Source organism: Erythranthe guttata, chromosome 4 (genome assembly GCF_056151865.1).
Source record: "Erythranthe guttata isolate IM_541 chromosome 4, IM_541, whole genome shotgun sequence".
NCBI lineage: Eukaryota > Viridiplantae > Streptophyta > Magnoliopsida > Lamiales > Phrymaceae > Erythranthe > Erythranthe guttata.
In genome coordinates, this window is record NC_142536.1 from 19,699,433 (window position 1) to 19,713,416 (window position 13,984).

Consider the following 13,984-nt stretch of genomic DNA (forward strand, 5'->3'; position numbering starts at 1 on the left):
CACCACAAATGCAGCAACCCTACTAATTAGTTTTTACCATATTTTTTTTGTTCTTGACTTTATCAGCAAAACACCCAATCTCTGTATATCTCTGCACACACATTCTCACACACTCACGGTTTCTTTTTTTCTTTTTTTTTTCAGTCACCGCCATTTTTGGCACATATTTTTTTCTTTGTAGCCAAAAAAAAAAAAAAAAAAACATGGCGGCAGCCTGTGGCAGTTTTGATCACATATTCGACAAACCCTTGTCGGAATCTCCATCGTTTCTCGAATCCCTCTCGCCGTGGAAACACATTAAAAAATCCATCGACAATACGCCGCCGTCGTTTACGGAGTTATTCGGCGAATTACATTTCAAAGACAACCACGCCGTTGATAATAATAATTCGCCAACGAAAATATCGAAAATATCGAACGGCTCAAAATCATTACCACCGTCATCGATCAAGAAGAAGAAGGATTTCCGACACAGCGAGAGCTTCTCGTCGATGAATTCGGAGAGTTTGTCGATGTGCACGGAAGGGTTAGGGTTTGAGAGCTTCGACGAGGCCGACGGTTTGTGTAACGACGAGGCGGGGAGGAAGAATCAAGTGAGGAGGAGGATGAGTATCTTGGGGATAAAGATAGATGAGAATAATTATCATAGATATTCCATTATTACAGGCGAGACTCCGCCGCCGCTTTCGTGTATCGGGAGGAGCGCCGGGAAGCCATGGTTGTGCTTCATATCTTACAGGGAAGGTGGGAGGCTTATTATGAAGGAGGTGAGAATTCCGATGCAGGAGTCGTTCTTGCATGCATGCCGTGAAAATGGACGTTTGAAAATGCAGTTTATTCATTCAGACGAAGAGGAGGAAGAAGAAGAAGAGAATCAAGATAGAATATTCAAGAATATTGAACATGAAGATGAATTGTAATTGATCAAGGGAGGAATTCTTTTTTGTTAGTGTTAATTAATTAGCATAACTTGTGTTTTTTAAAGATGTAATTTTTATTGAATTGTGTGGCTTTTGCCTTACTTATCTTCATTTTCTTGACATCTTGATTTGCTTCAATTTTGAAATGTTAGATTTTATTTGGGATTTGGAACAAAGGATATTAATTAACAATCTTAGTTTAGAGTGCCGGAATCGGCATAGAACGTTGCATGAAATGTAGTATTTTGACAGTTTGCACATTCGAAAAAGAATTAATAGCACTTTGCACTGGCGAAACTCACAAAATCATTCACGCTGCACCATCAATTGAATTTTTTTTAAATCTACCCTAATTATGAGAATACAAAATGCGAAAAAATAAAAATCACTCCGAGTTACTTAATGGCTATATTTTCTCAAAATAAAAAAATAAAATTTTCTGACTAAATTATTCGATTGATGGATCTTTTATTGCAATTGGTAGAAATCTTTGTAAAAAAATATAATTTTAACTTAATAACAAAATAGCTGATATATATATTTTTTTTAAAAATATATTGGTGGGATGCATTTTATTTTGCATTTTGTAGCTGAAATTTCGTTTGAAGGGTTGATGAATATAATTTTTTTTTGATTTAACATTTAGCATCGTAAGAAAGTACTACTAAAAATGGTAAATTCGCTGCATTAGCTTAAAAATTTCATTCTAGGTTTCATTGTGTTTGTGTATAATATACTGTGTGTTCGAGGGAGTAAAATGCTATTAATTTTTTTAAGGGTTCAAAATGACAAAAAACTATATTTCGGAGGGTGCAAATAAAAACAAAAAAAAGTAGCTGTTATTTGTGGTCCGGACACCATGATTAGGCCTCAGAACAGAATCTTGGAGCCATTGTTGTCTTCCTTAGGAAAAACTAAAAGTCATAAAGTGTTTGTGACAAACAAATTTCAATTTAGATTTCCTCGAAATCTCATGACAAGTATCTATTCATATATAGGGACAATATATTTAAATTATAATAAATTATACTAATAGTCATATAAATATATTTAATTTATTGAGGCTAAAATAATTGTGTGGCCACACAACTTCCAAGTAGATGAAGGATTATTCACCCATTATTGGCTTTTGACTAATGACAAATATATATATTTAAACACCTATTTAATACTATTTAAATATTAATTTATTTGCTTTTCGAAAAGTGAAGATTTTTTTTTTTTAATATTAAACAAAATATTTAAAAGATTATTGATAAATTATAATGATGAATATCATTTCCCATACAACTGTATTTTATGCCACATAAATCAAACAAGTTATCACATTCACGGACAAGAATCAATCAATTTTGGGCCCATATTATATGCATTTTGAAAGTGGATTTTGGAAATTAAAAAAAAAAATATATATATATATATATATATATATATATATATATATATATATATATATATATATATATATATATATATATATATATGGGTAATAGCAAATAGGCCCATGACAAGGGCACTTAATTAAAAGAGGGACATCCAACTTTTTTGTCTTTCAAATAAATCCAGCTCATTCAAACTTATTTGCAAATAAGGAAAATCCTTTTATATATACCAAAATTACCCCCAATTCATTGAAACCCAATTTAACTCCAATTTAGCCCAATTTCATCAATTAACCAATTTTAACCCTAATTTCAATTTTGACCCCAATTTTGACCCGCCACCACCGGAGACCGCCGGTCGCCGCCGTTGACCGGCGTTGACTTTTTTTTTTTTCCTGAATTTTTTTTCCGGCCGGTCAACTGCCGTTGACCGCCGGGTCTCTGGCATTGACTTTTTTTTTTCTTTTTTTATAATTTTGTTTTTTCTTAAAAATAATATTTTAATTAATATTACTGTCTTGACTGCTAAATTACTGTCTCCGGCAGTTATTTAACTGTCGGAGACAGTAATTTAACTGTTAATTGACTCTTTTGTTTTTTTTTTCTTCAAAAATATTTTAATTAATATTACTGTATTCGTTGCTAAATTACTGTCTCCAACAGTTATTTAACTGTCGGAGACAGTAATTTAACTGTTAATTGACTTTTTTATTTTTAAAAAAAATATTTTTAATTAATATTACTGTATTCGTTGCTAAATTACTGTCTCCGGCAGTTATTTAACTGTCGGAGACAGTAATTTAACTGTTAATTGACCTTTTTTTTTTTCCTTAAAAAAAATTATTTTAATTAATATTACTGCCTTTGATGTTAAATTACTGTCTCCAACAGTAATTTAACTGTCTTAGACAATAATATTAATAATATTACTGTTCGAAAAAATAATATTCATAATATTACTGTCCCAAACAGTAATATTACTGTCTGTGACAGTAATTTAGTAGTCAATACTTAATACAGTAATATTAATTAAAATATTTTTTTCTAAGAAAAACAATTCAAAAAAAAAAAAAAAGTCAACGGCGGAGACCGGCGGTCAACGGTGGTTGACCGGCCGGAAAAAAATTCAGGAAAAAAAAAAAAAAAAAGTCAACGCCGGAATCTGGCCGGAAAAAAAACATTTCAGAAACAAAATTATTTTCTAATTTTTTTTTTTGAGGGTTAATGTGATATATTTGTTTAAATCCGGGGTCAATGTGTAATATTAAGGAAGTTAGAGCATAATGGGTGGAATTGATAAGATTATATTATTGAGGGTATTTTAGACTAAAGACATGGGAATGGGCTTAATTGAGATACTGTTTTTTTTGTGGACCAAAATGTATTTAAGTCCCATGTGATGGGCCTTTTTGCCATTTGCCCATATATATATATATATATATATATGGGTAAATTACAGTCACCCCTGAGGTATGGGCAAATTACAAAAAAACCCTCTTGTTTGGATAATTACAACCACCCCCTCAAGTATAAATATTTTTACACGTCCACCCTTGTGGTTTCAAATTTAGTGGAATTTTCGAGATTATATGGATTATTATCACTTTTGTACCCGTTTTATCCTATTCGAACTCCACATTTTGAAGTAAGATGATCATAATGTGTATTTTTAAGCTTGTATATATATATATCAGATTGTGGTGCATCAGAAACTGTATTTTTACACAAAAAGAATACAAACTAGAGCACATTTCCTTAGATGTAATTATCCAAACAAGAGGGGTTTTTTCGTAAATTGATTATACCTCAGGGGGTGGTTGTAAATTAGGAAAAGAAGGTTTGGTCAATGGACACCTGCACAACTTATTTCAGCGTCGACATCCTTAAACCTCAATTAATTAAAGCCCATTAGCAAGAAAATAGTTGGATTAATTAAGGCCTACATTGTGAACTTTTAATTAAAGCCCAATTAGTTTAAACAACTCAATAGTGAGTATATTGAAAGCAATAACTATTCCCACAAGTCAAACCAAAGTCCTAAGTTAGGACTCCTAACTGCGATCACTAGCAAAAATTAAGTACATACCTTCCTCTAATCCCTAAACTAATATCATATTACATTACATTAATCTACTAATTAATTAGTTATATATATATAGCTAGATTAGGTGCATGTGCATGAACATTCTTATAAATACCTAACTCTTTTTTTGATTTCACAGTTAGAGGACTGCACGTTCTAATGAAAATACACAAATTTTCATCATATAAATAGCCCAAAAGTGATTTACTTTCAATATCAATCAATATTAACACATATATTCAATTCCCCCCTCTTATAAGAGAAATTTAATTAATTTCTACTTATTATATATTATTTTTCGAAGAAAAAAAAAAACAAAATGTCGAGCTCGAGCAGAACTGCAATACTAGTTGCATTATTCTTGGCGGTCATTGCCACGTTGAGCGGGCAGTGCCAAGGTGGCAGTGTGCCGCTACAAGTAGGTTTTTACCAAGGCAAATGCCGATCGGCCGATGTAGAGGCGATCGTAGGCATGGTTGTGAAAACACGGTACTCGAGGGACCCCACTATAACCGCTGCGCTCCTCCGCATGCAATTCCACGACTGCTTTGTCAATGTGAGTTCACATTTTCATTTTCACATTCTTTTTTTTTTTTTTTTTTTCTAATTCCAATTAGTTATGATAAATAAATGGCACATATATTTAATTTTTTTTTTCTCTTTTTTCTAGTCTCATATATATAGTTGTATATACGCATGCATGCATTGGCATCAAATAATTTTTTTTTTTTTAAATTGTTATTATAAATTAAAGGGGTGTGATGCATCAATTCTCCTGGACGGAAGCAACAGTGAGAAAACGGCGATTCCAAATCTAAGCGTGCGCGGATACGAATTAATCGACGCGGCTAAATCGGTGGTGGAAGCTATCTGCCCTGGCCTCGTTTCGTGTGCTGATATCATTGTTATTGCCACACGAGAATCCGTCGCTCTGGTAATTAATCCAAAATTAATTAATATGATTAAATATATGATGAGAGTATGATCTCCAATATAATTAAACTTAAAATGTTGAAATTAATTAATTCAATTAGGGCGGAGGAGGAAGATACGTCGTACAAACCGGGAGACGAGACGGGGTCGTGTCTTTAGCGAAGAATGTGAATCTTCCGTCTCCTTCGGTTACGGTCTCAGATTCCATCAAAGCCTTTGCTCAAAAAGGACTTACTCCCATTGACATGGTTTATCTTCTAGGTAATAACTAACTAACATTATACCAAATTTGCTAAACACTCCCCGTTATGCATTTTTTTGCACAAAACTCCCCGTAAAAAGTGTGTTTTTATAGCACGATTTTTTTTTTTTTTTTTTAATTTAATTTTGAAGGTGGCCACACTGTCGGAATCACACACTGCTCCCTCTTCCGCGACCGCCTCTACAATTTCAAGAACACGGGTAAACCCGACCCGAATATGGATTCGGATCTACTTACATCGTTGAGACAAAGATGCCCTCAGAACAATACTAGTGGCGTCGACAATAGTGTGAATCTTGATCAAAACCCTTTGAGTACATTGACGGTTGATAATTCGTACTATAGGCAAATAGTTTCGAAGAGAGGGATTCTACAAATCGATCAAGATTTGGCTCTCGACCCGATTACTAAGCCCACCGTCTCGGCCATTGCTAATGGATTCGACTTTTCGACGAAATTCGGACAAGCTATGGTCAAACTGGGCTCGGTCCAAGTACTCACGGGTAAACAGGGGGAGATTAGGCGTTCTTGTCGAGCAATTAACAAGCCTTAATTAATTCCAAAAAAATAATTAAGATCATTTGTTTGGATGAAGTGTCCATTTTTTACATTCTTTGATCAATTTGGTTTGCTTCACTTTATTAATTTGTTTCAATTAAGTTTGTATGAGGTTGATTTTATTGTACTTTGATTGGCTTGTTGTTGCTATTGACCAGTTTAAATTATTACAGAAATTATTGTACTTTGATTCGGTTTGCTTAATCCAGGATACATTTGTGTTATATATTGTTGGTCTAAGGGTGCGTTTGGCTAAGCTTATTTTAAACAGCAGATAAGTTCTTACGTCTGATAAGATGTTTTAAGAGCTGATAAGCTGTTACATCTTATTTTTAGGATTAATTTTTAGAGTGTTTGGATAATGAACTTATTTCCTATTTTTACTCATTATAAGATCTTAAATAAAAAGGTGGGGTAGAGGTATTTTTTTAAAAAAAGATCTTATATGCTCTCCAACAGCTTATTTTAAAAAAAATAAGATCTTTTTTTGAAAAAATTACCAAACACTTTGGAAGAGCTTATAAGCTGTTAAACATCTTATAAGCTCATTTTAACATCTTATAAGCTTAGCCAAACACCCATTCAGTCAAATAATATTTACTGATCTGAACTGGTAAAATATATTTTTTTAGCAGATATTTCAAGTGCTAAATTATCCTATAATAATTATATTGAATACTAAGCGAATTCTTGGCCCGATCTGATTTTTGTGATTTATTGGACCTTCAACCCATTAATTTGAATTGGGGAGTTCGGCTCGTTTGGCGCCGAACTGAAATCTAACAATTCAAGTCCGATTCATATGTTCGGTTTTCAATTGGCCACCCAATTCTATCTATTTTCTAATTTAGGTTGAATTTGCAAAAAAATATTTAAAAACATAAGTTATAGATCGTGAATTAAGTTTGTTTTAAGTGCTTATTTCTAAAAGTTGGGAGTGCACAAATTTATTGAAAAATAAACTTAAATAGAAAAATCAGTGTCATAAGTGCTTAACAAATTATAACTTAAATGTACTTATTTTAAAAGAAACAAAAATAAAAATTCATTTTTTGCAAACACTTAAAAATAGATTTGAGCAAAAATAACTCACGGTCTATTTATAAAAGTTTTTGCAAAGAAAAATAAAATATTTTTTAAAATTTAATTTGTATCATCTAGTATCCGATTATTTCAATTGGTCCACGTCCAACTGCACTATCAGCAAATCATTCCCTTTCTTTGAGTTTACGCGTCCAATAAAAACCCAACGAACAACACATGTATACAGCCTCACGGTAAGCACGGGCACACAGGATTCCTCCCACTCGGGAGTACAAATACACATAATTTGCCAGCCCTCACTATCCCCGCCGCCACCTCTCTCTCTCTCTCTCACACACACAAACACACAAACAAAATCACGCAAACCACTGCGATGGAACCGCTTGTCGGCGCCGCTATCCGTTTCCGCCAGCAACGTAGCCCTCCGTCCGCCGAGAGATTTTTGGGGATATTACAACCGCCGTCTTCCTCCTCCACCCTACCGCCACTCGAACTCTCCGAGCACGATATTTTTACAACTCTTTCGGCGAGTTCTTCCCCCTCCCCGACCCACCCGAATTTCAATTCCGACCCGAAACGCAGCAATCGCGGAATTTTAGCTGCTCTAAACAGCGATTCGAAGGCAAGTAGCGACTCAGGATCCGATGCCCGACCCGTGTTCAACCACAAGGCATCCGCCTCGGCGTCCCTCTCCTCCTCCTTGTCGATTTCCCCCGCCGCTTCAACCTCCTCCAGGATAATGATTCCGCGGCCGCCGCCGCCGCAGGCGGATAGGTCGCATCTTCGGAACCAGTCTGCGCCGGTGAACATTCCGGCGATGCCGGCGGCACTGCGGCGGAGGGCGAAGGATTTTGTAGATGTTGTATCTGAAGGGGAGGAGGAGGATGGCGATAGTGGCGTCATATTGCCGCCGCACGAGGTGGTCGCTGCTAGGCATTCCCCGATGCTGGCGTGCTCCGTAATGGAGGGGGCTGGTCGGACATTGAAGGGGAGGGATCTCAGGCAGGTGCGGAACGCGATTTGGCGAAAGACCGGTTTTATCGATTGATTGATTGGTTCATCTGTTTTCAATTACATTGTAAATATGTAGGGATAGATTGTTCATAATGTCCATTGAACTAATAGCTAATTTCATTTATTTGCTCATCGTTTTTTTTTTTTTTTTTTTTTTTTAATATATAATATATATCCTTTCGGTTTTGTTAAAGATATTATCTTTGGTGCCTTAGTTATCGTTCGTTATTGATGCAAGATTTTATGTCGAAACTCTTAGGTGAGATTTTGAAGATTTTGAGAAACTATACAGCCAGTAATTTCTCATTTATCGAATTCTGAAGATTCATGTAACTGACATGTAGTCGATAACTCCGTATTCTTTATTTCTCAAGATTTTTATGTTTGTGTTATTTCTCATCAAATATGTTTGTGTTATTTCTCATCAAATGATTCCTTCACTATGAATTCAATGTCAATTGTCAAATTGGATTGGAGAAGTGTCGCAAAGTCGATCTTGGAATAAACTGGGAGCTTTTTGTTACTGGAAGCAAAGGGCAGTATTTGCAAGAGGCTACTATGTTACAAAAGAATCCAAAATCAAACGAAATGTCAATCGGGCGGCTCCATAAAGGTTTGGGCCTCGATCTTTATGTTATCATATGTGCCCTGCTTCGTTATCTGCTACCCAATTTCATTTTGCCGTATATGTATTTTGGACCTTTGGTTCTTCTGGAAGGTTCTGATTTCACTTGTTATATGAAGAAAATCTTGTTACACGTATGAGGTTATAATATTGATAATTCCAAGTGTCAATTGATCCTTGTTCACGGTTCGAGGCATGTCCATCCTTGAGTTAGAAATGCAATTTGATAAAATACTTTGATGAGTGTTGAGGGAAACAGGGTGTTTATAAGGGATAAGTTCCTGTTTGATATTGAATGCTACCTTTGATGTGAATTATTTGGTTATCGATTGGAATTCTATTCCGAGTTGATCCTGATTCCTGATAACATATCCCACATCCTATATTATTTTAAAAATATAAACATATGTACATAAAGGAAAGAGGGATATGTAGAGATAACCATTATGATGATTGATATCAAGATAATCGTTAGCAAGGTCATTTGCATCAGTGAGTCAACAATTCGAGATTGTTGAAGGAGGTTATTAATTTTCATATATTCAGTTTTCCTTCTTTGTGAATGTTCTTAACTGAAAAATGTTTTCGATTTTTTTTCTTACTAATCTTGGTTTTATTCACATAAGAAACTACCAAAATTTCACTTACTCTGATATCGTTACTAAGTTAAGAACAATGGATTGTGACTGTTTCTTTCGATTTTCATTTATTTTCAATATTATCGAATTTGCGTGGGAGAATACATATGTTTATTGACAATGAAATTAATAATAAGGATTTGTCACTGGTTCAAAATGACAGTTACCTCGTTACATAAGGGTCATTATATATGCACTATGCGAACAGACAGTTAAATAACTCGTATTTAGCATAATTTTCTGCATTTATCCGTGGTCGAAGGAGTTGATTGTTCTTGATATGCTCTTAATAAAATGAATACTCTCGTAGAGGTAAGTCTGTGGCCGAACAAGGTCCATAAACGAGGTTGATTTTAAATACATGGATCCTTAATTTTTTAATTTTTTTTTACGTAATGTCCACTTTCTACATGCTGCACAGCTGCAGCACAGGTTTTATTATAGTTTCATTCACAGAGATGAAGGTGCTAACAACACTAAAAGGTTTACTGCTAACAGAAAAGCACACCAAAATTTTATGAGGTACGTAGTTATTATAGCACCGGAATAATAGACATGCCTTAATTTGCCTTAATAAGTTGGTGAATTGTGACAGCAGCACTTACTACTAAATACTCTGCGGGACTATTTTGGCCGATAGTTGTATCCAGTTTTGTCTGGAGTTGTCCCTTTCTGTTTTCTTGGTATTAATTTGCCTTACTAAGTTGATATGGCCTGGTAAAAAAAATGTTTTTAATAAAACGTGACAGATTATTTCGAGTTTCGAAACAATTTTACGCATTCTTGTACAGATTCAGCTGGAAATTTTGTGTTGCAGAAATGTTATTACAGTAATAATTAGACAGATTATTTAGGTGATAGGACTGGATAAATTGCTATCAAAATTTAGCAGTAATATGGTAAAGTCCTGGAATAGAGCAGATATGGTCTGAATAAGACATATGTAGATCGTAGGACAAGTAAAAAAAAAATCAACGTAAGTACTTGTACTTGAGATTGCTCGACGATATATGACATGCATTAAAAGAGCCTTATGTTCTAGTTGTGTTAGATTCACAATAAATGTGTGTAAAGGATTACCACTTGTTAAGGTTACGAGTTGCTTCTTCTTTTGGAAGAACATACAATATCTTAATAAAAATAATTATATGGGGTGAGAAAATTTAATTGGCTTAGGCCTCGTTTGGTAGCCAGGATAAGATTAAACAATCTAATGGTAACCCAATTATTTTATCGGACCTTGGGACGTCCAACAAAAAAAACTCTCTAAAAGGCATGATAATTAACATAATATTTGCGGGTCGGCCTGGCTAGTTATTGGGGATGCCAAACATCAAACATAGTCGGATTATTTAGTTAATCATGGCTAATCTCCCCAACCAAACGAGGCCTTAGAGTTTTAGGTTAATTGATCACTTATCAAGATAACGGTTTTACTAATTGAGTTACCATCTTTGTGTATCAATTCAGTATGTATGTATACATGTAAAAAGTGACATCTTTTGGTAGAGCTGCAGAATTTGGAAGCATTTATCAGAAAAGAACCATCTGCCCAAAGGAATTAGGCACAACCAGTAAGTGTTGCCCTTAAATTTATTTTCCTTTATTGAAGGCAGCATCATTTTAATTTTCTTTATTAAGTGAAAGTTTTGTTGTTGCCGTTTTCCTTTATTGGCTCGTAATGTTTTGAAAAGGGATGCATATTTTAACATGAAATAAACCATTTTTAGTGTATTTTAACATGAAATGAACCATATTTTAATTGCTTATTTCTGAAGTCGAGGGTGTTTGCAAATGTCCTAAAAATATTCGACTTTAAGCAGCTTGAATTATCGACTTATTTTTGTGATATATCTTAAATGTTCTAACAAAACAGACATGGATAAAAATCACTAGTGCCCAAATGTCCCATACAATTTTAATTATCTGTGCTTTTAGACAAGAAAATTTGATTTTTAGCTAGTGATTTGGAATCTGAGTATCGAGCAGCGTGATTTGATTTTTAGCCCTACAAATATCAAGAAAATAAAACTTCTATCTTATCTCCAATCCACTACAGATACTATGCTCAACAGACAATCATGTGTCTGTAAAAATGCCATTCATTTCCAGTTCTATTATTATCATTATTACTATTATCAACCAGTAGTATAGTACTGTACAAAACTGTGATGGGGCATTTCAATTTATTTAATTTTCTTTCAGGGTAAGTTGAAGAAAATGAATTGAATGTGGTGCAGTGGAGAAAAGAGGTAACCAACTAACCCTGTGTAATGGATTTAATGTTCTGGTCTTTTGGGAAATATCTCTGACAAATATATTTACTGAGGTTGTTGGAAGCTTGACCTACTTGCTTGTTCCATGACACTTTTTAATTATTGATCAAAATAAAATAAATAATATTACACAACTCAAAAATGTTAATTACACCCATATTTACCTGACATAAGACGTGTAGAAGAAAATATGTTTGCTTCTTGAATTAATCTTCTTGGTGGTAGGCAGTTGGTTTACTTATTACAGAACATGTTACTGCATATTGAAAAAAGGCTCTGCAATTTATCTGTTTTTTTAATTTGTCGAAATCGTGTTTTGATCAAAACCCAACTAGTGGAACGACAAGTTTTAACGACTTGTCAACAATTTTCGTTGGATTTTTTCCATCTTTTTTTGATTGTGAAGTATGAAATTAACTTTTCATCTCAGAGATAAGTGCAACTAAAATAAATTACACACAAGGGCTAATCTTTTAATGTATGATTATTAATTATTATAGGAATTGGGTATGGAAAAGGATATATAGTGATGGCGGGAGATTTTGAAACTCCAGGTGATGTGTGGGATCCCACAGGATTTCTTATCTTTCGGATAAGATATGGGTACAAAATTATATAATTAAGCTCTCGTTTTCGATAGTTTGGTTAACAAAGAAATCTTAATTGTAAAGATGTTATATAGTTAAAACAAAATAAAAAAAATAATAATAAGTAACGTTACAACCATACAATCGATTTTACGAGGGACGTTTGATAAATTTTCCTTGTTTACTCTTTGTTTTGGTCATGTACCATACCACTATTATGCTCGAACTAAGTCGGTAATTTCATTTGCAGAATGGTGAAGCTGCAAATGGTTAGTTAATACTTAACAATGGTGGATAAACACATTATCAAAGACCATGGAGCTGCTGTACGGACCAAGAAAACATTATTCCGATAATCAATTTCGGGTGAGTTTCTAAAACTCACATGATATATGCAGAGCCATTTATTGTATTTTTTTTTTCTCAATAAATTCAAGAAAAGGGTTTTTACTCATGCTACTGTATGTCTTTATTATTACTAACACCAACAACCTACTCAAGCTTACGGGCCCCCTTCATTTAATTTAATGTTGTTCCGATACTTTATTTTCGTTTTTCTTTGCAATATTTATAAGAAGCCCCTCTGCACTTCTCTTTTCTCAAATTATAACCAGTGCTTCTTCATACCTTCCAATGGCGAATATTCTATTCTTAGTTGCGTTTCTCTTCGTCGTCACGACTTTGTCACTTGCAATGGCTGACGAGCCCTACAATAGTCAACTCCTCAAGGGCTCCGTCGCTTGCGTTGACTGCCCTCAAGACTTTGACCTCTCAGGTATAATAATCATTCAATATTCTTACACCAAACTCTCCAAGCATGCATTTTTCGAGTTTCCGGTGTTTTTTTTTTTTTTTTTTAATGTTCATTTTTGAGTTCTTGATTAAATTTCTTGCCATGTTTACGATGTTTAACTAGGAGTTCAAGTGTTGGTAAAATGCGACAAAGTGAAGAAACTGGCTGTAACATACACGCAAGAAGACGGCACTTTCATAACCGAGCTTCCTTCAGACGAGTCGACAAAATTGGAGAACCCGTCGAAGTGCATGGCTAAAATAATGGGAGGCCCACACCAGCTCTTCGTTTCCACAAAGGATGCTTTTGCGCCGGTTACTGCTAATGCCGGAGAATCGTCGGGCCGTTTTTTCACTACCGCCAAGCCTCTCGGGTTCTACAGCACATGCCCTTTGAAGGGGAAATGTATTGCAAAAGACAATGGATTTGCTTCATCCAAGACCGTTGACTTCCCTTTGCCAAGAGAATGGGGGCTTGCACCATCTAGCTATTACATCCCTTTTATTCCCATTATTGGTATACCTTAATTAAACCTATGTTGGTGGTTTAAGAAGTATAAGACAACTAAAAACTTGTTTTTTGTGTTGTCATATGTTTGTTTTTTGTTTAGTGATCATAAAAAGAAAAAGGGTTGAAGTTGTTTGTTTTTTATTTATATATACTTATATATATATATAAGTAAGTTGCTTTTTGGTGTGTATGTAGAATGTATTAAGCTATTATAAAGTGTGTTTTTTCCAAGAATGGTTTTGGTTTTTGTTCTTGATTTATTTATTTATTTTTTAATTTTTTTTTTTTTTTTTTGCAATTTTTTAATATTTCTTTATGTACTACTATCCAAGCATTAGAAGCATTTGTTAATAAATATT

At 34.2% G+C, this 13,984-nt stretch overlaps 4 protein-coding genes and 1 long non-coding RNA gene across 5 annotated transcripts; all 5 read left to right on the plus strand.

Annotated features, from left to right (window-relative positions):
• LOC105970110 (FANTASTIC four-like protein (DUF3049)) lies at positions 1-1,040 on the plus strand. Its single transcript, XM_012994903.2, has one exon. It carries the CDS (start codon positions 204-206, stop codon positions 918-920), a length of 717 nt encoding a protein of 238 aa, XP_012850357.2. The 5' UTR covers positions 1-203; the 3' UTR covers positions 921-1,040.
• A 3,560-nt stretch (positions 1,041-4,600) lies between these two features.
• RHS18 (root hair specific 18) lies at positions 4,601-6,342 on the plus strand. Its single transcript, XM_088817691.1, has 4 exons — positions 4,601-4,941; positions 5,140-5,319; positions 5,420-5,579; positions 5,712-6,342. Exons 1-4 carry the CDS (start codon positions 4,705-4,707, stop codon positions 6,131-6,133), a joined length of 999 nt encoding a protein of 332 aa, XP_088673817.1. The 5' UTR covers positions 4,601-4,704; the 3' UTR covers positions 6,134-6,342.
• A 1,130-nt stretch (positions 6,343-7,472) lies between these two features.
• LOC148771361 (uncharacterized) lies at positions 7,473-8,328 on the plus strand. The gene has a single exon (XM_088817291.1). It carries the CDS (start codon positions 7,556-7,558, stop codon positions 8,228-8,230), a length of 675 nt encoding a protein of 224 aa, XP_088673417.1. The 5' UTR covers positions 7,473-7,555; the 3' UTR covers positions 8,231-8,328.
• Positions 8,329-9,885: 1,557 nt separating this feature from the next.
• Positions 9,886-12,625, plus strand: LOC148771362 (uncharacterized). The gene is made up of 3 exons (XR_016030959.1): positions 9,886-11,033; positions 11,665-11,711; positions 12,573-12,625. It is a non-coding gene; the product is annotated as an uncharacterized LOC148771362 (long non-coding RNA).
• A 208-nt stretch (positions 12,626-12,833) lies between these two features.
• LOC105970187 (Pollen Ole e 1 allergen and extensin family protein) lies at positions 12,834-13,859 on the plus strand. Its single transcript, XM_012994990.2, has 2 exons — positions 12,834-13,097; positions 13,239-13,859. Exons 1-2 carry the CDS (start codon positions 12,956-12,958, stop codon positions 13,640-13,642), a joined length of 546 nt encoding a protein of 181 aa, XP_012850444.2. The 5' UTR covers positions 12,834-12,955; the 3' UTR covers positions 13,643-13,859.
• Positions 13,860-13,984: the final 125 nt, after the last annotated feature.

Bases quoted from the DNA above. Each gene is read 5' to 3' on its own strand.
- RHS18 (XM_088817691.1), top strand. From the start codon at position 4,705: ATGTCGAGCTCGAGCAGAACTGCAATACTAGTTGCATTATTCTTGGCG. The intron at 4,942-5,139 runs GTGAGTTCACAT...TATAAATTAAAG, and splicing joins TCCACGACTGCTTTGTCAAT to GGGTGTGATGCATCAATTCT. The intron at 5,580-5,711 runs GTAATAACTAAC...TTAATTTTGAAG, and splicing joins TGACATGGTTTATCTTCTAG to GTGGCCACACTGTCGGAATC.
- LOC105970110 (XM_012994903.2), top strand. From the start codon at position 204: ATGGCGGCAGCCTGTGGCAGTTTTGATCACATATTCGACAAACCCTTG.
- LOC148771361 (XM_088817291.1), top strand. From the start codon at position 7,556: ATGGAACCGCTTGTCGGCGCCGCTATCCGTTTCCGCCAGCAACGTAGC.
- LOC105970187 (XM_012994990.2), top strand. From the start codon at position 12,956: ATGGCGAATATTCTATTCTTAGTTGCGTTTCTCTTCGTCGTCACGACT. The intron at 13,098-13,238 runs GTATAATAATCA...ATGTTTAACTAG, and splicing joins TCAAGACTTTGACCTCTCAG to GAGTTCAAGTGTTGGTAAAA.